At 38.5% G+C, this 23,346-nt stretch overlaps 1 protein-coding gene across 5 annotated transcripts in view; it reads right to left on the bottom strand.

Moving 5' to 3' along the window:
* PDLIM5 (PDZ and LIM domain 5) overlaps nt 1-23,346 on the bottom strand; it is a 215,665-nt gene that overhangs the window by 29,500 nt on the left and 162,819 nt on the right. For all 5 annotated transcript variants that reach the window (XM_054484247.2, XM_054484244.2, XM_054484249.2 and 2 more), the window contains one exon: nt 21,919-22,106. In XM_054484247.2, coding sequence (XP_054340222.1) covers nt 21,919-22,106 — 188 coding nt within the window. The remainder of the gene's footprint in view (nt 1-21,918; nt 22,107-23,346) is intronic.

Below are 23,346 nucleotides of genomic sequence, written 5' to 3'. Positions count from 1 at the left end.
TCCTGGATTTAAGTGATTCTCGTGCCTCAACCTCCCGAGTAGCTGGGATTACAGGCATGCACCACCATGCCTGGCTAATTTTGTATTTTTAGTAGAGACGGGGTTTCTCCATGTTGGTCAGGCTGGTCTTGAACTCCTGACCTCAGGTGATATGTACCTCTGCTTCTAAGAGGAGATATGGTTAAGGTAAATATTGAAGGTGAGTTATTTCTAATTATCTAGACATCTCCGCTAACCATTAATTAGATTTAATTCCAAATATAGTCATAGGTGTACTAAAAATCCCAATGTGTTGAAGATAACAAAACCAAAAATTAACTCACTATATTCTCTCTGTTCCTGTATTTTCTAAGGAGACTGTGCAACCAGTCACCCAGAAATAGAAGGCAGCTACATAAGAAGCATCCTTGGTCCTTCCTCCCTCTCATTTGTAGTAATAGGTCCTGCTGGTTTGATATTACACATTGTTCTTGACTTTGCCTCCTCTTCCGCATTCCTGTAATACTGTCTTAATTTAGATTCTCAACATCAGCAACCTCGACCAGCTACCAAAAATGTCCTCCTTACATTCATCCTCCCAACAGCCACCTAAGACTGAAATCTGACCCAATAGCATGTAAGGATCTCCCTATTTGACCCCTGAATGTAGTTCCTGCTTCCATGTGCTGCATACAAATCCCCCCAGTGGTCTCTGCTTGCCCCACAACCTCATCTTACACTGCTCTTTGCCTTTCACTTTATGCTCCAAGAACACTAAACTGCCTCACTTTTTCTTGTGAATGGGTCTATGTATGCTCAGGCTGTTTTCACCATCGGTAATGCCATTTTCTACCCTTCTTCCTATTTACCTAGTAACTACTACTTTATTGTTTAAGTCTCAGCCCAGAAGTCGACTACTCCAAAAACTCTCCCTGAACTACATTTCTCCCAACCCTCTCCAAATAATCTGGATTAAATGTTTCTCTTCTGTGTTCTCATAATTTTCTGTTAATGTATTACTGTTTCTGCTACATATTTCTGTGCCTTTCCTTCCCTTAACTAGATAGTATACTCCCTGAGGGCAGAAATTATGTCTTATTCAGCACCCTAGCAACTTAACAGTGTCTGGAGAGAATGAATGAATGAATAAATAAACTGGAATCAATATAAAAGTGAATGAATGAGAAAACAGTGAGGATTGAAACCAACAGATGGCCTGCTCCTTAGCCACAGGCAATTAAAATCTAATGGAAGAGAAAAGGTGCATGTGAAAATAGTCCAAAAGGAACAACTTTTAAGAAAAGCATACAACTAATACAAATTAACAGAGTGTATACAGATAAATGTATTTACATAAATATACATATATATGTAAAAACAGATTGACAGTATATTAAAGTGTAGTTGGAATTGGGAAAGATTAATTAGGATAATTGATATGATAATTCTCCCTCACTAGAATAAAGCCTGTTTGCAATAATGTGCAATTACAGATCCAGAAACCCAGCGTTTATAGACACTTCGCACATCTTCTACAGTGCACTGCCTGGCACTCGATCTGTGAAATGCCACTTTCAGGCCAGGGAGCTCTACTATTGCCCATGTTTCAAGTGAGTCAACTGGACTAGGAACATGTTTCCATTCTCTTAGACCCACACTTTTCTCTTATAGAAATGGGAAAGAAAAGTGCTGTAATATTCACTTGGTACACTACTTTCTTGTTACCTAATTTGCTCACACAGCCCAACTCTTACCTCTGTGCACCTTTAATTTCTTTATCCAGGCCTGATTTCTTCTGGAGCACCAAATATGTTTTCTCAAGGGCATTTTCAACTCTAACACCTGTTATTATCTTTAAATTCAAGACATGTAAAATATATTTCTTCTTCTTGCACATATTACCAGCTCTTGCCAAGAACTCCTAGATGCTTGAATTCTCCCACTCACGCAGGCACAGAACTCAGCCTCCTGTGTCCCCAAGGGTTAGTCCCCAAACCCTAACAACTGTTTCATAGAAAATGTTTCTTTCTCAGGTCTGTCCTTCCTTACTAATCCAAACCCACCCTCTATCTTTTGAATTCTGGTCTTGAATTCCTCAAATCTGGACTATTGCAAGTCTCCTAACCACTCTCTGCTGCCAGTCTCCCTTTTTACCTATTCTGCTAGATTATTTTTCTAAAAACACTACTCTGATCATAGTTTCTGCTTCTAAAATAAAGCCTCTGTAACTCATTACAAACTATATGTAGTTCTGAAAGTCAAGTCCCTCAATGAGCCCAGTCCAATCTTCTGTAAAACCTTATTCTTTCTGTTTCCCCACATATCACTGCCATCATCTTCAGACTAAATTAGAGTTACTTAATATTCAACTTGTGCAATTATTTAATACTATTTGAAAGCACCATTCTTTTTTTTTTTTTTTTTTTGAGATGGAGTCTCGCCCTGTCGCCCAGGCTGGAGTGCAACGGCGCGATCTCTGCTCACTGCAACCTCCGTCTCCAGGGTTCAAATGATTCTCCTGCCTCAGCCTCCCAAGTAGTTGGGATTACAGGTGCCTGCCACCACACTGGGCTAATTTTTGTATTTTTAGTAGAGATGGGGTTTCACCATGTTGGCCAGGCTGGTCTCAAACTCCTGACTGTGATCTGTCCGCCTCAGCCTCCCAAAGTGCTGGGACCACAGGCATGAGCCACCACGCCTGGTCTTGAAGGCACAATTCTTAAATCCTTACAACAGCCCTATGATTTTGGTATTAGTACCACTTTTTTAATTTATAAGGAATCTGAGGCAAAGAGAGGTTTAAAAATCTGCCCAAAGTCACATAGCAAGTAAAAGTCTTGAACTTGGGCTGTCTGGCTCCAGAGTCTGCTCTTAAACTATGCTATAGTTTATTCACTATCCCTTGAACATGCCACACCGGACATTGCCTCTGTGACCCTCAGCCAAGGAAATGTCCCTTTTCCTACTGCTACTCATAGTTTTCCCATTCTGTAAAGCCCATAGAAGTTTCATTTTCTTCTCCCAAGTCTTCTCTGACCACCCCAGCTAGAAGTAACACTCCTCACTTGTATAATTTATTAGCTATTTATCAATATCCTGTCAATATCTTTTCCTCCCTAAGTTAATTATTAATTATTTTAAAATGAGTGGCCGGGCCCGGTGGCTCACGTCTGTAATCCCAGCACTTTGGGAAGCCGAGGCGGGCGGATCATGAGATCAGGAGATCGAGACCATCCTGGCTAACACGGTGAAACCCCATCTCTACTAAAAATACAAAAAAATTAGCCGGGCGTGGTGGGCCTGTAGTCCCAGCTACTCAGGAGGCTGAGGCAGGAGAATGGCATAAACCCGGGAGGCGGAGCTTGCAGTGAGCCGAGATCGCACCACTGCCCTCCAGCCTGGGCGACAGAGTGAGACTCCGTCTCGGCAAAAAAAAAAAAAAAAAAAAAAAGGACAAACTCTATATACTTCTTTCTATCCACAGCCAAAAATTACCTTACAAATAAATGATGAAAAAATATTATTTAATCAATTAAATGAAAAAAGGAAGATTCCCAATCTTTTTTTTTTTTTTTTTTTTTTTTTGCCTTTTTAAAGAAGACCATAGAGATAGATACTTTAAAAACGTGGATTAGGTTCAGGATTTCAAATAATGGGAAAGTAACCAACTGGAAAATCTGAAAATCAGACCTCAAAGAAAGCCAAACCCTTTCATCTACCATATGCCTTTATTTTATCACATTATCTATGCATAAGCTCTAAAGTACTGAGTCACTGAGATACTTTTAGCAATAAAAGAGTGTGGTAATTCTCCATCAGTCATTGTAAAATGGGACATAATCCAACTGGCCCATGCCTCAGGGAGAAGGTATACGGGGAACTAACTTATTTAGCATGAGAAGCCATTCTTAAACACGAAACATGTGACTGTATCTCAAACACACGTGAAAAGGCTCTACGCTCTACCAGTATTCCTTTCTTGAGAAGAAAAGCCTTGCTTTCTGTTACTGTCCCATTTTAACCACTTTGGATATGAAATAAATTCTCACACCTCCATTTGTTGCTGTGTTGCTAGCACATTGGCCCGCACACAAAGCTACACAAGCTCTATTAATTACCAAGTCCTGAACATTTCCAAGGCACAGTTATTTCCCGTATGAATAAAGTGATGTTTCATTTCTTCAGACTGAATTTCTCACCACTCTAGCACAGGAATGGGCAACCTTTGAGCTTTCAAGTGCCAGCCTCCTAGTCTTTGCTCATTTGGCTTACGGGGAAGAGGGAAGTGTAAGAGGGTGAGGTCTTAGGAGAGGGGAAGCACCATAAATGAGCCCTGCTTCCATTATAATTTTGTAGAGAACTACATACACTACCATACAAAGAAAACCAGTCTTCCATGGGTAGCACATTGACCTCTAAAATGCTCCAAACGCATTGAACCCATTGCAAAAACCATTTACTTCTATGTAGAAAGAAAAATACACCTCTTTAGAGATAGCTTAAGGATTACAATCTACTTGTCATCACAGTTTTTTTTTTTCTTTTAAGTTCTAATGATAACATTAAACAGGAGCGTTGAATCAGCCCCATTTCACAATCTAGGAATGTAAGTCACAAAAAGTGTGACTTATTTGAACTGAATAATGAGCAAGTCAGGAAACTGTCACAATGAGAACATCAGGAGGAAATTGGTTCTTGACTCAAGATTTCCTTTTTAACCTTAAGCTTGAGCAACTTTCATTAAATATTGGCTTCTTTTATGGCTAATCTCTACTGCCTGGGAACTTGTTTGAAAATTACTTTTTTTTTCTTTCGTACCAAATACATTTCACTACCAGAAAACTAGAAATTCAAATCCATTAGCTTCTCTCCAAACCAATAGTGTTGGTGAGAATCTCTTTTGTTAACTTTAGAATTGCTATTTATGAGTCTTCTAAAAGTTCAGAATAACATTCATATTTAATCTTTTCTTTGGATTTTCAACACTGATAGTCAAACCTAAGATTACAATAATTACCATTAAATAAGTAAACATAAATTTACTGGAAAACCTAGCAACATACTAGAAAACTTTCTCAGCATACAATGTATAAATTTGTTAAGTTAATCCAGTAAAATGCACCTAATCCACAATATACAGAGTTGCTAGAGTTTCCAGTAAGAAAATATTAATTAAAATCAATCAAGTTCCTGGTAGTACGTGTGAATTTTTTGAAAACAGATGTTTTCTCACTGGATTAAGAATAAAGTGGGGGTTATTTGATATTTTTGGTCTCTGTTCTTGTTCATAATAGCTGTTAATTCTAAACCAACACACTTAAAAGACAGTAGTGAGGATTATAATGCATAGATTAAGCACCTGGCCAGACTGTACTTGAATAGGCATGAAGTTAATCAGTTGATTCTTTGGTTCAAATAAAATTTCAACTACCAATAAAATATTCTTACTACCAACATACACTATGCGAAAAAAATACTACATCCTGTCAAACTTTACTTGGAAACTTAACATAAGTCAGCTGGGAATGGGGGATGATATCCCAAAGAACAAACTTAAACAATAACAGATGTTGCTAGTGTCTTCTAAGGCAGCTTACTCTTATTAGAAGTAGTGCTTCTGTATTGCTAAACGTAATCAGTAGGAGAGCAAGTTTGGTGTTGGAAGATGAACTGCTCATGATGATACAAAAAACACATCACATAATGATGTCTCACCACCTCCATAGTACATCTTGGTCCAAGCCACCATCTTCATCTCTTGGTTGGATTAGAGCAGTGACTGCCTATAGATCTCCTTGCTTCTACTCTTGCCACCAAAAAAAAGTCAGTAAAAATGAAGTCCATATATAATTGGAGGGTTTTGAACAGATACTCCTCTGCTCAAAACCCTCCAGTAGTGACCGTTTAACTCAGCACTAAAACCAAAGGTCTTAGAGCATCTGACCCCTGCTATCTCTCTGACCTGATCTCCTGCCACTCTACCCCTTGCCCATTATATCCCAGACATGCTGGCCCCCTGATTATTCCTCTGTACTGGCCAGCGTGCTTCTGATTCAGGCCCTTTGTACTTTCTGTTCCCTCTGCCTGGAAATCTTTTCCCCAGTTGTTCACATGGCTCGCTCCCTCACTTCCTTCTGGTCTCTGCTCAAAGGCCATATTATCAATGTAGTTTTCCTGGACCATCCTATACAAAACAGCACCCCATTCCCCACAAAGCAGCAGTTCCTATATTCCTCAGCAGTTTCTCTTTATCTACAGCACTCATGTTATATTCTTTGTATTGTTTATTATCTGTCTTCTCCTACCTTGAGGTCAGGGTCACTATCTATTTTGTACATTGCTCTATCCCTAGCACCCAGCAGTCCCTGGCATATTGCTCAGTAAGTCTTTATTCAGAGAAAAAATGACTCCTGCACCAGAATTATTGTCTTTCTACTAAAGGGAACCAGATGTCTTAGAGAAATTGCTGATTCTAGAATTGGGGCAAAAAATGAGTAAGGAGAGTTTGGAATGTCTTGTCAAATTAGAAAGCAAGGAAAATGTTAAAAACTCCTAGAGTTGCATCAAAATAACTTGAAGAAGTAGATGGGACAGTTACAGCGTTAAGAAAAATAAAAATAATAACTACAATGGATTGAAATACTTCAAATATATCTAAGTCTATGAGTTTACAATGATTCTAGAATTTTAAAAAATATCCACGTTGCTTATGTGTAGAGGATGCTAAGGAACCAATTCATTATTTGAAAAACTAGTACAACTTAATAAATGGAAAAATCAAGCTTTGTTAATCATTGCTTCACAATTGATCATGTTTCATTAATATCCCACTCGCTCCCCTGCCATCTCTGAACTATTTTGAAACAAATTCAAGATATGCCATTTAATCTATATTGTAATATAATCTCTTAGAGTACTCTTTTTAAAAACATAATCATAATGCCATCATCACACTTGAAAATATTCCTTAATATCATGAAACACCCAATTTTCAATTTTTTTCTGATTATCTGATCACTAGTTTTCTATTGCCACTGTAACAAATTACTAATAACTTACTGGCTTAAAAACAACACAAGTTTATTACCTAAACCTAACAGTTAACCTACACAGATATTACTGGGTCAAAATCAAGGTGTTGGTAGGGCTGTTTTTCTTTATGAAGGCTCTAGGGAAACTGAGGCTGCCCAGTTCTCTGGTTCAAAGCCCCTTTCACCTCTTCAAAGCCAGCAAGCATGGGTTGAATTGTTTTCACATAGTATCACTCTGATCCTCTCTTCCGCCTCCCTGCTCTTCCACTTTTGAAGACCCTTGTGATTACACTGGGTCAAACCAGGATAATCTCCCCATTTTTAAGGTCAATTGACAAGCAATCTTAACTCTAATCTGCAAACTTAATTCCTTTTTGCCATATAACATAACATAGTCACAAGTTCTGTGTTCATGGACATCTGTAGAGGGGCATTATTTTGCCTGCCACACATCTCCCAACACAGTAATTTTTTTCTTTGTTTCTAATTTAATTTTTTCGTTTTTAGAGACAAGGTCTCTACTCTGTTGCCCAGGCTGGAGTGCAGATACATATATATGAACATTTTTCTATAGTAAAAGGTTTTGAAGAGTGAATAACTGAATTTTTTCATCTTTACAACATTTCAAGGTACCGTCAACTATTTAACAGATCAAGAATATAAACTTCTGAAAGGATAAGTAACTTGCCCCAAAACATGTAGAATCATGAAATGAGGCAAATGTTTTTTGAACAACTACTATGTACCAAACAATGCACTGGCTCTACCAACATGGACAAGACAAACATGATTTCTGCCCTTACTGAGCTTAAAGAAGGTTATAAGCCAGTCAACGTCAATTATATTATAGTGGGATAACTACTAGAAAGGTAGAAAAATGCTGAGTTTACCTATAGATATCTTTCACTCACAAGTTTATGCTAAGAGCCTGTAATGTGGCAGGCGCTACGCTATGCATGTGTTCACAGTGGAGGACAGCACATGTATGTTAAAGTTAGAGGTGCCTGTACAGATCATTTATTGAATATAAAAACTCAGGAGAATTATCTAAGCTAGAAGAATTGATTCAAGACTCACCAACATATTGACGACATTTGAGTCTGTGGGAGTGAATGAGACTGTTTCAGGGAAAGTACAGCATGAAGACAGAAGAGCTCCTTAGGCGGAAAGCAAACAACACAAATACCTTAGGGACTGATAGAGAGGCAGGAGAAAAACAAGGAGAGTATGTCATGGAAGTCAGTGGAGGGGAGCAGAGAATCCGGAATCCAAAACCATGTCTATTTCACTCCAAAAACTATGTCCTTATGCACTAATTCATCAATAATTATTATGTACCTACTGCGTGCTAAGCTCTTTGCCAGTTAATGTCTTGATCCATTAAAATATGAAGTCAGAGCTCCTTAAACATGATCTAAACCTGGTAGTACTCACTTCTGGGCCAGTTTGGAGGAGGGGATAGTGATAGTTGAGGTGATTTATTTCTGCTATTTTAATTTCCTTACTGAGCCTGCTAGGATAAATGTAGGAAAAACATATGAAGGCGTTATTATTTTATTTTCCTTGAAGACTCTAACAGCTTAGATTATCACTTTTAAGCCCTTCATGTATTCTGTAAAATATGAGTTTCTTAGAGAAATACTACTTATTTCCATAAACCTGACTGCCCAAAGTTTTTAGCCATTATAATTAATGGCTGCAAGGTTCCTGAAATAAAACTTAAGGATAAAAGGCTGTATTCTTCATGTTTTGAGAAACATTTAGGAGAATTTATATAAATTGCTTTAGAAGAGAAATGTGGCCAGGTGTGGTGGCTCAAATCTGCAATCCCTGCACTTTGGGAAACTGAGGTAGGAGGCTCACTTGAGGCTAGGAGTTTGAAACCAGCCTGGGCAACACAGTGAGACCCCCATCTCTACAAAAAAAAAAAAAAAAGTTTGGCGTGGTGGCATGCACCTATAGTCCTAGCTACTTAGGGGTGTGAGGCAGGAGGATAACTTGAGTCCAGGAGCTCAAGGTTGCAGTGGGCTGTGATCACATCACTGCACCTCAGCCTGGGCAACAGAATGAGAAACATAATTATAGATCTAATACTTTTGCTAAGGACAAACAGGCTTAAAGTACTAAATCTATTTTATTGTACAAACTTCATATCGGTGTGAATACTTCAACTACTACATTTGGATTAAGGTAAAGCAGCAAAGAAAGTTATGGGGACAAATATAGGAATAACTATAAAATACATTTTGATTCCTTATTTTAAAAATCCTATAATACTTCATTCTCATTAAGTCAGAAGAAAGGCTGATATTGAAAATATCAATGGATACTAGGCCGGGAGCAGTAGCTCACGCCTATTATCCCAGCACTTTGGTAGGCTGAGATGGGCGGATCACTTGAGGTCAGGAGTTTGAGACCAGCCTGGACAACATGGCAAAACTCTGTCTCTATGAAAAAATACAAAAATTAGCCAGGCATGGTGGTGCATGTCTGTAATCCTAGCTACTGGAAGGCTGAGGCAGGAGAATCGCTTGAACCCAGGTTGCAGTGAGCCCAGATCGCGCCACTGGACTCCAGCCTGGGTGACAGAGTGAGATTCTGTCTTAAAAAAAAAAAAAAAAATCAATCAATGGATACTAATACTCCCCCTGACAAAAGACAAATGTTGACAGCCCCAACAAGGCAGAGGTCATAAGTGAGATTTTATGGTGTGAAAAACAACTGGCTCAACTGCAAGAGGTGTTCTTGTTAAAAACACTGAGGCTAATGTTGTGCTTGTATAAATAACTGGGATACATCAAAGTGGCACTCTCGGGGAGATAAAGTATTGTAATTCAACATCTCAGGAAATATGTTCTCAATGGTATGGTAGCAATTTTACACATACTAAATTGGGTAGCAGTCATGGCAACATGCTTGCATACTATTGTGTGCAGCAAGTGCTTTCTTCTCTGCCCCTTCCCCAGCCATCTCAAACAGATGGTGGCCAAGAGAAGCACAGAATATGTGCATTTTGTCTGTCAAGCTCCTTATGCTGAAAGCCTAAACAACAGTCTACTCTTCATAATCCAGGCATGAAATCATATCCAACAGAAATGGAGAAAGTTAAGCCAAGATCTGGGATCAGAGGAAAGTACATTCTGGAGACTTTTGTGCAATTTTTAAAAAATGAAATCAAGGATTTTTTTTTTACTCAGTGATTAAAAGCAAATTGGACAGATTAAACTATTACCATTTCTCTAAGCAGTGAGGAATGTTGGTATGTACGCTATAAAGCACGGGAACAGGTGCACCCAAGGCTAAGTATCAAATATTTCCACATCTTCAGGAGGCTAGCTTCTTCCATTAGCAACCAGCCTTTCAACTTTAAGAACCCAGATTAAATTGGATCTACAATATCTTAATTAAAGTGAGTGTGGGGACTTGGATTATGTTCAGTTCTCTTTTTAATTTCTTATATCACAGATAACCAAAATTCAGTACACATCGACTTGCCTTTTTCTCCTAACTGACCTTATATAGAAACCTTCCATTTGGTCAGAGATACAAGTAAAAGAAATCCAGTATGTACCTTGAAGATAAAGATATGAGATCTTAACATATCTGGTTCTACCAGCATTCAATTAAGTCAACAAATTACTCATCACAATATACACGAATTTTCTTTTTTTTTTTTTTTGAAACTGAGTCTCGCACAGTGCAGTGGCGCCATCTCGGCTCACTGCGACTTCTGCCTCCCAGGTTCAAGCGATCCTCCTGCCTCAGCCTCCCAGGTAGCTGGGACTACAGGCACGCACCACCATGCCCAGCTTATTTTTGTATTTTTAGTAGAGATCGAGTTTCACCATGTTAGCCAGGATGGTCTCAATCTCCTGACCTAACGATCTGCCGGCCTCGGCCTCCCAAAGTGCTGGGATTACAGGCATGGGCCACTGTGCCTGGCCCAGAATCTTCTAAATCATCTTAATATCACTGTTCCATTTTCTACTTAGAATGGGAAGACAAGTCTACGCTTTTATTGTAGGAGGCCAATGTGCTTCATTTTCTTAAAAAAGGAAAAGAAATAAAAAAGAATAAAATTAAAATATTAAAAAAACAAAACGAAACTGAGACATAATGCATGACCTCAGGAATACTAAAGAGGATCAATGGTAAACTCATATCGACTTTGTAAGTTTAGAATATATTTAAAATATTAAATTTGTACAATTTTGCTCATATTTGGATGAGAAAACCATAAGGACATACATTAAAATCATTTTATACTCATATTATATCTAGAGTTCTGACATGTCTTACTTCCAAAGTCACATGAAAGCTACATGGGTTTGGCTTTTACCATTTTCCCACCAATTTTCAACTATTTATATAAATGAGAAAGCAGCCTAATTTCAGAAATGAAGGAGAAAGGTACCTATGGTTTAAGTTGACCATATAAACAGAGTTCTAATCATGTAGGGAAAAAAAATGAAGTAGGAAAAAAAAAAGAGATATTTTAAGATTTCTCCATGTCAATATCTACGTCTCTAATGATGAATACAAGTAATTGTAAAATTTAAAAACTGGGATACTCCTTACATTTCTATTACTACCACTAATTCTCTAAGATATCTCTCAATTAAAGTCATTAGCTCTCCAAAATAAATGATACTTTATCATTTTTCAAAGTTATGTTTGAATTTAGCATCTTTTAAAAGCAGAGATGGTGGGTCAGCTATTTTATGGTGGAAGAAGCAGCACATCTAGCATAAAAACTAAATTTCAAGATACACAGGCTCCTAGTTCCGGGCTTTCTAGCTGTGATGTTAGAAATGTCATCATTTTGGGTCTTAAGTTACTTCATCTGTAAAACAGCAATAATAACTACCTCAAAGGGTGAGAGGATTAAATGAAGTAGTAAAAGTGTTTACTTACACTTCCTTGAATCTGTAAGAAATGCTTCATATGTGTCAATTATTATTACACTCTGACATAAGATCTTACATAGTTAAAAAATAAAACATCCACTCATTCAACAACTACTTAGTACATACAATGTTTTAGATGTAAGAATTCTTCTGGTGTGGAAGATACATTTAAGGATAAGATATCTGCCCAGAAAGAGTTTATCTTCTTAAAGGCACTACAGACAAGCAAATAAGCAATCATAGTATCTCAGGACTAGTGCTACCAAGGGTGCTGATGGCTGTCAATAAAGTCTGCAACTACTATGCAGAATTATCAAGCATTGTTATTCTTATTCATGCGTTTGAAAACCAGTGTTAACAAAACTTTTTCTGTAAAGAGCCAGAGAATAAATATTTTAGGCTTTGTGGGCCTTACAGACTCTTGCAACTATTCAACTCTGCCATTGTGGCATGAAATCAGCCATAAACAATATGTAAACAACTGTACCGTAGCTGTTTTCCAACAAAACTTCATTCACAAAAATCAGTGGTGGGCCAGATGTGACCAAGGAACACCATTTGCCAAACTTGGGTTTAAACCATATGCATGAATTAATAGAACAATTCTTTATGAAAAGCATATATGAACAAATGTAGATGTCTGCCTTATAAAAGGTTTAATATTTTAATCTCAGAAAGAGAAGAAAATGGGGAGAAAGAATAGCTTTCACAGATGAAGCCTTGCATCAGCACCGGAAAGCTTCCAACACGGAAATAAATTTCAATGAAGGAACAATTAGAAGAAAAGAAAACAGGCAATTAATGGTTGTTACTTTTATTTTTTCCTGAGAATCAGAAACAAAAATCTACTTGCTATGTAAGGAGATGGGCATATTTACATGTTTCACACCCCAGTTTTGACAATGGACAGCTCCAGTCAGGGCTTTATGGCAAGTGGGCTGTTTAGTTTAATGATGTCAAAATGCAGGGGAGCAGATGGCAATAAAACATTATTAGAAGAGATGAAATACACGCAACTGGTAGCAGTTTACTTATTCATATAAAAATTTTAAAATGGAACCAATAAATCTATCCATCTTAGCTAGGCAAATCTAGTTATCTCGATTTATTACTGTAGTGCAAAGCCTACAATGAAATTTGGGATGGTTGTAGAAACAGTAATTTCCTTTCTCACCCGTATCTCCCTTAGACTTCAAATGAAAGATAGAATTTATATCCACTTATAACTGAGATGCACATCATTCAGTCTTTGATCTAATCAAATCTCACAAATATATTTGAGTCTTTCTCACAAAAAAAAAAAAAACACCGAAACAACATATCAGATCTCTCCAAAGCTCAGTCTATAATGAAGTAAACAAGCTTTTCTTTATTGCTAAATGTAGCACACACCAGAAGCAGGGTATGATTAAAAAAAAGAAAAACATATTAACTAGAATCTTAGCCAAATGATCTAAATTTCAAAAACGGAGTTTAGATGCAAAGAAAATTTTACTTGAAACAGATCTTAGCGTTGCCAGTCACTTGAAGCTCCCTATTATCCAAGGCAAGAATCCTTTCTATCCCATCCCTAACAGACACAGTCCTCCTTAAATACGTTCACTGATACTGTCTTTTGACTCAGGAAAATACAGTATTCAGAGTCAAAACAGCTGGGTTCAACTCACTACAGAACTCTAAACAATTCTCTTGACTTTTCTCAGACGCTGTTACCTCATTAAATAATGCCTATTTAAATTTTAAATTTTAATGACATTACCTTATTGTGCAGTCATAAAAATATCTGTTACAACTGAAAGTATTACAAAAACAATGATTACTACTAATCAATGATAGTCATCATTCTGCTGTTAAATGTTAAATGTTTGTTCCTTTTAGGCTGCCCATTGTATTCATGAGTTCCCAATCCTCAAATAGGGATGGTGAGAACTCCTCAGATGGGGTACAACAGAAGCAAAAATTAACTAACTATTCATTTTGAAAAGCAAGTTTGTGTTTTTTCCCGTTTCGTTTGATCAAAAGAAATTTACACTGTCCCCAAAAGGCCTTCAAATGGTCACAACTTTTATATTTATAGCTTACTTGTATCATGCTTCTTCAAAACAAGAAACAACTTATATTCTAAAAAAGAATCATAAACTTTTGTTTTTACATTCTTGTCAATTAAGAGCCTTTGTCTTTACTACATATCCAAACTGTTTCATAGAGAAAAGCAAATCACTAAGATAAAGCTTATATACATATCACCTAATTCACATAAAGGGAATGGTGCCTTAACAAGAGCGTAGGGAAATTGGTATCTGTTCAATACGGACTATCAGAGGTTAAGAATGTCTAATATTGGCCGGGCGCAGTAGCTCATGTCTGTAATCCCAGCACTTTGGGAGGCCGAGGCAGGCAGATCACAAGGTCAGGAGATTGAGACCATCCTGGCTAACACGGTGAAACCCCGTCTCTACTAAAAATACAAAAACATTAGCTGGGTATGGTGGCGGGCACCTGTAGTCCCAGCTACTTGGGGGTGCTGAGGCAGGAGAATGGCGTGAACGTGGGAGGTGGAGCTTGCAGTGAGCCGAGATAGCGCCACTGCACTCCAGCCTGGGTGACACAGCGAGACTCTGTCTCAAAAAAAAAAAAAAAAAAAGTCTAATATTAAATGATAAAATACTACTGCCTTAAGTATATCGCCATAATATCATATCAACTAATATCAATATATGTTTTTATTTTCCTCAGTAGAATGCCTGCCTCCATGGACACCTTTAATAATATCCACTAATTTCTTGTCAACACCGGGGACATGAAAGTAAACAGGGCTCAACTGGGAGTTGTGTGTACACACAATTAAAGAAAAGTATGAAGGTAGCATTCTAATATGCTATAAACGGAATACAATCCTCCACTGGTGTTTTAACAGAGGATACATAGGTACTCTACAGGGAGTCAAGTTCCCAGGGAGGGCAATGGTTAAAACCAGCAGCCCAGTTAGGTTAAAGTGTAAATACCCTGCAGTCACCCTGCCCAGGGAATTCTCTCCAAAACACTGCCACTGCCCAGGGCAATATTCATTATCTATCTCCAGATTGGATTACCTGAATAACTTCTTAAATGGTCTCCAGGTCTCCAATCTTAATTTCTACAATGAAGTCATGATGATCTTTTAAACACATTAATGCTATAATAATCTTTTAATAATGCAAGTCTGATTTTGCCACTTCCGGCTTATAAATAATAGCTTCCTTTCAGCATCAAGTCCACACTCTTACATTCAAAACCCCCATTAATGCATCCAACCTTCTCTCTGGGCCACTAGACAATCTTAAACATACTGAACTACTTGCCTTTCCTACCCGAAGCCAAATTCTCTCAGTTTTTGCATATGTTGCTCCCTCTCCAAATTGGCCTCTTCCTAAAAATGTTCAGGGGTCGTTGACTACATGCTATTTTGTTTTAGGAACAAACATTAAAATATTGTTCCTGCATAAAATAGGACTTCACTATAAACAAATACATATTTCACCTCAAGATTCTATCCTCGGAACTTTAAGTCTTTTTCTTCCCTTTCCACTGATCCGCACCTCCATGCCTCTGAACTGGGACTTAAAGTCTGATTTGACTATTCTTTGCACCTTTTTGATGATTTCTATATTATATACTGGTGCTTTGCATCTGAGCTGATTTGTCCACAATGACAAAATGGGCGATCCCACATTCCTAATATTTCCTCTGCATTCCACTGCTTGGTTCCTTATATCCAGTAAATTATCACATTTTTTTTAGATGGGGGGCTAGCTCTGTCACCCAGGTTGGAGTGCAGTGGCACAATCCTGGCTCACTGCAACCTCCGCCTCCCAGGCTCAAGAGATCTTCCCATCTCAGCCTCCCGAGCAGCTGGGACCATGGGCATGCACCACCATGCCCAGCCAACTTCTTTTTTTTTTTTTAATTTGTGGAGATGGGGGTCCCGCTATGTTGCCCAGGCTGGTCTCAAACTCCTGACCTCAAGCAATCCTCCTGCCTTAACCTCCCACACTATTGGGACTACAGGTGTGAGCCACAGTGCCCAGCCCTCATACTTTTGAGAAAAAAAAAAAAAAATTCCTATCATAGGGCTTTACAACTGTTATTATTTTTTAATTTCCAAAAATAAATAATGTATTACTAGTTATAGTACTGCTCATGTTCACGATCTTAATTCTGAAGAGAGTTAAGTGCTTCAAGGAGAGTGGAGCTCCCTTCTCCTTAGCAACATGCTTATTTTCTAATAGCAGCCTTTGGCAGACAGTGCTCCCACCTTTTCAATGACTGTTGTGGGAATTTCAAGTTTGGCAGGAGGACAGAACAATATCCTGGCAGATGAATTCTGCATCCTTCAGATCGTATGATGTCCCAAATAAGACAACTGACTTCTCTACCCACTCACTTTCTCGGGGACATTTACTGAGGGCCTATAAGCTGTGCCAGGCATTGTTTAGATGCCATAAAACAGAGATCAGTATGACTTGGTCCCTGTCCTCAAAGGAATCTAAAAACAGTCATAAAAGACACCTATGTAAACAATTAAAATGAACAGGATGAATGCTATAACAAAGACATAATTGAAATTTTGTAGGAGTATTGAAAAAGAACAGGTAACAAGAGGGCTCAAGAAAGCTTCACAAAGCGGGAACAGCTGGTCTTAAAAGGTAAAGAGAAGTTTGTCAGGAGTAGAAGGGATGGAAGAGCATTTCAAATAAAAGGAGCAGCTTGTACAAAGCAGAAAAGTGTGTGCCAAGGAATGATATGAACTCATGAACTTCAGTGTGAGTGGACTATAGGGAACAGTATTATAAAATGAAGCTGGAGAAGAAGGTTGGCCTGAGATTGCAAGGGGACCAAAAGTTCTGTTAAGAAGCTAAGCATTTTGACCATGGGCAGCAGACAGCCCCAAACATTTTCAAGCAGGGACGTCACATGAGAACCAGTTTTTGGATGGTAACAATGTAAGTTATTAATGCCATCAAGAAAAGGAATAAAGGCATAGAAAGTTAATCTCTGAGTATCCTCTGAGTATCCTCTAAGTATCTGCAGGCTAGTTACATCATTTGATTTCACAAGAATGCTATAGGAGGTTTTTAAGGTCTTTATTTTAATAGTTAAAGAAATGGAGGCCGGGCGTGGTGGCTCATGCCTGTAATCCCAGCACTTCGGGAGGCCGGGGTGGGTGGGTCACGAGGTCAGGAGATTGAGACCATCCCAGCCAACATGGTGAAACCCCGTCTCTACTAAAAATACAAAAATTAGCTGGGTGTGGTGGCAGGCGCCTGTAGTCCCAGCTACTCAGGAGGCTGAGGCAGGAGAATCACTTGAACCCGGGAGGTGGAGGTTGCAGTGAGCTGAGATTGCGCCACTGTACTCCAGCCTGGGCAACAGAGTGAGCGAGGAAGGGAAGGAAGGAGGGAAAGGTGAGAAGGAGGGAGGGAGAGAGGGAGGGAGGTAGGGAGGGAGAGAGGGAAGGAGGGAGGGAGAGAGGGAAAAGGCTCACAAAAATGCTAACCTTCTGAAATTCATACCTGCAAAGGGCAGGCATTTCTATTTTGGGGGGCCACCACCAGCCAGAAAACTGGCTCAATGAACAACAGGTCCAGATCTATCAAAGCACTGCTTATATTCTAATGAATTATTCATTCTCATTTTGTATATGATTAAACTAAAATTAAAAAACTGATGTGTTCCAACATAGAAAGGCTCTTCATGACTTTATGACTGAATTTGTGAAAAACATTTCATTACATTTGTAAGATAGTAATATTTTATACATATATTTGTATCTAATGAACTAAATTTACCTAAGCTGCTATCCATAACTTAAACCAGAACGCATGAACACATGATGAATCCGCTATCACCTTCTAAATCAAAAGACTTTTTCATTTGCATCAGGAAGCTTTTGAAACTATTTATCTAAGACTAAGAGTACATTCTGAGATGATTTTGTTGTTGTTATTGTCTTTAAACTATGGTATACCATTGTGTAGGGCAGAAGAATTTGAGTGGCTGGGAATTTTGTTTTTATTTTTAAATTTTCCAAAATAGTACAAAATAAGTTAACTTTGCCACAACATAATAACTGATTAAATGCCTGTTTATAGCACCTGGAGCAAGATAAATAAGAGCTCAGTAAATATTTTCAAAATTGAGCTAAGAATTATGATGTAATTCAACTGTGACTTCCCAACAGGAAAACATACTTTCTTTTTATAATTTTGCTTTATAATGTTATATAATGTATAATCTTTTATACTGTTGTAGTTTTGCTCATATAAAATTCATTTATATTTTCTAGAAAAAGCATAATGTTTTAAACACTAACCATGTGACTCATTATTATAGTTGCTAATATTGGCCTACTGCGATTATTCTCACAAATTTAATCAGGTTTGGAGAAAGCACTCCATCGCCCTCTTGTGGTAATTTTGCTGTACTATATTCGCCAAGAGTTCAAAAAAATGAATTTTTTCTTTCCACTTAAGAGGCAGAGCAGTACTTTAACCATAAACTTCTGAACTTCCAAAAGCCGTATATAAACTTTCTGTCCTCCACTGTCCATATACTTTGTGCCTTCTCTTCAGTTTCTACCTCAGAAATTTAGTCTTTTCGTTGCTTTTTACAAAACATTCTCCTGTTAGCTTCCAATTACCGTACCAATAGCATTTTTCTGAAAATTAATTTCTGTATTCAAATGCACAAAATAATTACAGAAAATCTTCATCATCATACATAGGCTTTAAATAAATAGAAATAACTCAAAAATGTATGGGGCTGAGCTTAGCATTTTTTCCCCAAAAGAATAGATCATGCTAAGTCACTTAATAGTCCAGAAATTTCAGAGACTAATAATATTAGACTAAATGTGTTTTAGTAGTCCAGAAATTTCAGAGACTAATAATATTAGACTAAATGCTTTTTAGTAGTCCAGAAATTTCAGAGACTAATAATATTAGACTAAATGTTTTAAGTTTTTAAAAGTAATAACAGTCTTTCCTCTAAAATAGCCTAACTCATATGCCATGGCCTGTCCTCTTTCCAACACAATAGAAATACTTCTAGCTTTTTTTTTTGAGACAGAGTCTCACTCTGCCACCCAGGCTGGAGTGCAGTGGCACCATCTTGGTTCACTGCAACCTTCACCTCCTGGGTTCAAGTGATTCTCCTGCCTCAGCCTCCTGAGTAGCTGGGACTATGGGTGCCCACCACCACGCCTGGCTAACTTTTCTTGTATTTTTAGTAGAGACGGGGTTTCACCCATCAGGTGATCTTGATCTCCAGGATGGTCTCGATCTCCTGACCTCGTGATCCGCCCGCCTCAGCCTCCCAAAGTGCTGGGATTACAGGCGTGAGTCACTGTGCCCAGCCACTTCTAGCTTCTTAGCAAAATTAGTAACATGTTAACACATGCCACTATAAAATAGACTGTATAAATAATGTTTTCTAAAAATAATTTATAAAGGAATTTATTTAATGTCTAATATATTTAAACACTGTGAAAAATACAAAAACAAAGATGGATTCCTAATTAAATTAACTAAAAATTCACTCTTAAAAAATCTCAAGAATATTCTTAAAAGAATAATGAGTGATCATTTTTTTTGGGAGACAAGGTATCTCACTCCTGTTGCCCAGGCTGGAGTGTAGTGGTGCAATCACGGCTCACTGTAGCCTCAACTTCCTGAGCTCAGATGATGCTCCCACCTCAGCCTCCCAAGTAGCTGGGACTACAGGCGCACGTGCCACCATGTCCGGCTAATATTTTATATTTTTAGTAGAGATGGGGTTTTGCCATGTTGCCCAGGCTGATCTCAAACTCCTGGGCTCAAGTGATCCTCAGGAGCCACCGCACTCAGCAATGATCAATTCTTAAAGCTATCACATTGTGAAAAGTGGCCCCTTGGGCCCTCAATCAGCACTCATCTCAAAACTGATGAAGAACGACTAGAAATTAGAGGGCTAGGTGAAGAAGTACATTCTGTACAGAGTGGTAAGAACTTTCAAAAGCATAGTAATATGCCATGTCTTAGAAACTGAAGATGGTTTAGTGCAACCAAGCACAGATTATAAACCGGATGAAGCAGGAGGTGAGGCTGAGAAGTTAGTAGGGGCCAAAGTATAAAAGGTCCTAAATGATTTGTTAAGGAAGGGTGAGATAGTCAAGCATCCACAGCAGAGGAGTAAAGCAGCAAATCAGAGTTTGAGAAAGATCACTTGCTGCTAGCCAAGCATGAGAGCTCACACCTGTAATCCCAATGCTTTGGGAAGACAAGGTGGGAGGATCGCTTAAGCTTAGGAGTTCAAGGGCAGCCTGGGCAATATAGTGATATTCCATCTCTACCGGAAAAATAATAATAATTCCCAGCTACTAGGGAAGTTGAAGTGGCATTATCACTTGAGCCTTGGAGTTTGAGGCTACAGTGAGCTATGATTGTGCTACTGCATTTCAGCCTGGGAGACTGGGCAACAGAGTGAGATCCTATCTTTTTTTTTTTTTTTTTTTTTTTTGAGATGGAGTCTCGCTCTGTTGCCCAGGCTGGAGTGCAGTGGCGCGATCTTGGCTCACTGCAAGCTCCACCTCCCGGGTTCATGCCATTCTCCTGCCTTAGTCTCCCAAGTAGCTGGGACTACAGGCACCTGCCACCATGCCAGGCTAATTTTTTGTATTTTTAGTAGAGACAGGGTTTCACTGTGTTACTCAGGATGGTCTAGATCACCTGACCTCGTGATCCGCCGGCCTCGGCCTCCCAAAGTGCTGGGATTACAGGCATGAGCCACTGTGCCTGGCTGATCTTATCTCTTAAAAAAAAAAAAAAAAAAGAAAGAAAGAAAGAAAGATCACTTGCTGTAGAATGGAGGTATGGGGGACAGACTGAAGGAGTGGAAAGGAGACAGGGAAATTAGAAGTCATTTGTAATGAAGAGGTCATGAATCAAAGCAATGGCTCTGATGACGCAGAGAAGAAATTTGAGAAATAATAAAAAGTAAAACCATTAGATGTTAGTTACTGTGAGAATGTGGGGCGTGGGGTCTAAAAGTCTACATTCTAGCCTTGGTGACTGAGTGGATGTGCAATTCCCAGAGATAGGAAATGGTATTTTCAGACATACTGGATTTGAGGTGCCACCAGGAGATGGCAAATAGGTCACTTAGTGGGAGAGAAAGATCTGTAAATTATCAATGACTAAGTAATGAAAGGAACCTGGATGAGAGATCACCCAGGGAGAGCACAGAGTGAGAAGAGGTGAAGGCTGAGTCTGAGATTAGCAACATTTAAGTACAGTCCCATTTTCCTGTTAAAAGGGGTACTTTTTTTTACATAATCATAAACTTTGTTCATGTTGGGAGAAATAGGAAATGATTTAGTCTTTCTTCATTTTGCAGATCAGAAAACTGAGGGTGTCAGAGAGGTTATGTGACTTTATTTAAAGCTGTTAATCTGTAGAAGTCAATGAGAACTCAGGTTTCCAGACTGAGGCCAGGTGGTTCCATCCTGCTGCTCAAATGCTCTTTCTAGTGCTGTGTCCTTCTTCCCCTATGCTACATAAACTGTAAGAACAAGAATTGGAAGATGCTTTCTTCAGTAATTGTTTGATGGCAATAAATGTTTCTGCAGTTATTTGTACGTATCATCAAAACTAAAATGTTATATTTCCAAGGATAACCTTCCAACAATATAGTTTGTTATTAAATAAGACCCAAATTTACAATTTAACACATGCTTCCTATTCTGGGAAACAAGGAAATGCCAAATCCTACAATTATGAATAGCAAATGCAACTGTATCAAATACACACAAAAAATGTTTATGAGATGTCTCAGAGAGAAAAATAGCTGCAATCTTGACAGTCCTTTCTAAATCTTAGGTTATTGAGAATGGGTTTTACCAGTGAATTCTACCATATATCCCAGAACACATTTTCATAATGAAACTCATTACGAAAAGCAAGAAGCAAGAGATTTCTTTGGGCTACCTCCTTGGTTTGGCCGTTGCCAGCTCGGTGACTTGATGACGCCAGTGGATCCTACAGGCTTGAAGGCAGCTGCAGTTGTGAGGCTGGCCACCCCGGGTCTGCCGGAGGCTGGGCTGTCCAGGCTCTCGGGCATGCTCCGTGTGGAAGCTACTGAGGAAGCCAACTGTGGAGAAGGCTCCTGAGAGTTACTGTAAAGGAAATAAAGAAATGTCTTTGGTGAAGTGGTAGCAACGTAACTTAGCAATAATCTTTTCTTTTCAGAATCCATTAATCAATCAACATCCATTGATTAATTAATCAATTTTTTAGAAAAGAAAATATTTGAAGTCATGACTGAGGGACTGCCTCTCTTTAAAACAGAAAAAAAGAAAAAGGAGTCAGATTGCATTTGTTTCATACTTTGAAAATTCTTTCTAAAAGGTCTACCATGAGAAATTAGGCTACTGAAAATTTACAGTTAATCATTTGAAATGATAAAAGTTTCCCTGACACCTCAGCCCTTACCAGTTACTCTTTTTCTTCTTCTACTTTTTTTTTTTTTTTGTGTGTGTGTGTGTGTAGACACAGGGGTCTCACTATGCTCCTCAGGCTGGTCTTGAACTCCTGGCCTCAAGCAATCATCCCACTTCAGCTTCCGAAAGCACTGGGATTACAGGTGTGAGCCACCATGCCCAGCCCAGTTACTCCTTCTACTAACATACTCACTCATTCATAAATATTTAAGCACCTACTATATGCCAAACGTTGGTTGTGCTATGCACTGGCCACAAAACAATAAACAAGAAACAACATCCCTTGCCTAACAGAACATCCAGTGTTATGCATTCACAATAAAGGGAAAAAAGAGACAAGACTGCTATTATCTTCTCTCAGCCAGAGTTACCTGTTTAAACAGGAGGTCTTATCTATGCTAGTTCCAGTTAGGTTTTGAAGATCATATGGCTTTTATGACCAAGTCATTTGTGATTTATAATTACATATAACATCATTTCCAAAAAAAATAATAATTCTAGGTAGCCCAAATTATAAAATATATGCTTTGGTATGATATAATACTATAGCAGTGGTTGTTTCTACCAAGTAAAGTATAATAACAATTCTTAAAAGTAATACTTTCAGGCTGGGTGCAGTGGCACATGCCTGTAATCACAGCACTTTGGGAGGCCGAGGCTGGCAGATCACCTAAGGTCAGGAGTTCGAGACTCATTTCCTCCAGACTTGGTCTCATGTACCTTTTTCCTTTGCTAATCTTGCTCTGTATTCTTTTGCTATAATAAATCTTAGTCATCAGTGCAACTATATACTAATCCTGTAAGTCCTTCCAGCGAAACAATAAACCTAGGAGTGGTCTTGGGGCATCTCTGACACTTAACAGTTTTGAAAAACCATACGAATGATTTTCTTGAAATATTGCTTCCTATTCTTGTT

The sequence above is a fragment of the Pongo pygmaeus genome, chromosome 3 (genome assembly GCF_028885625.2).
Source record: "Pongo pygmaeus isolate AG05252 chromosome 3, NHGRI_mPonPyg2-v2.0_pri, whole genome shotgun sequence".
Taxonomy (NCBI): domain Eukaryota; kingdom Metazoa; phylum Chordata; class Mammalia; order Primates; family Hominidae; genus Pongo; species Pongo pygmaeus.
This window is presented reverse-complemented; position numbering and strand designations above follow the sequence as displayed.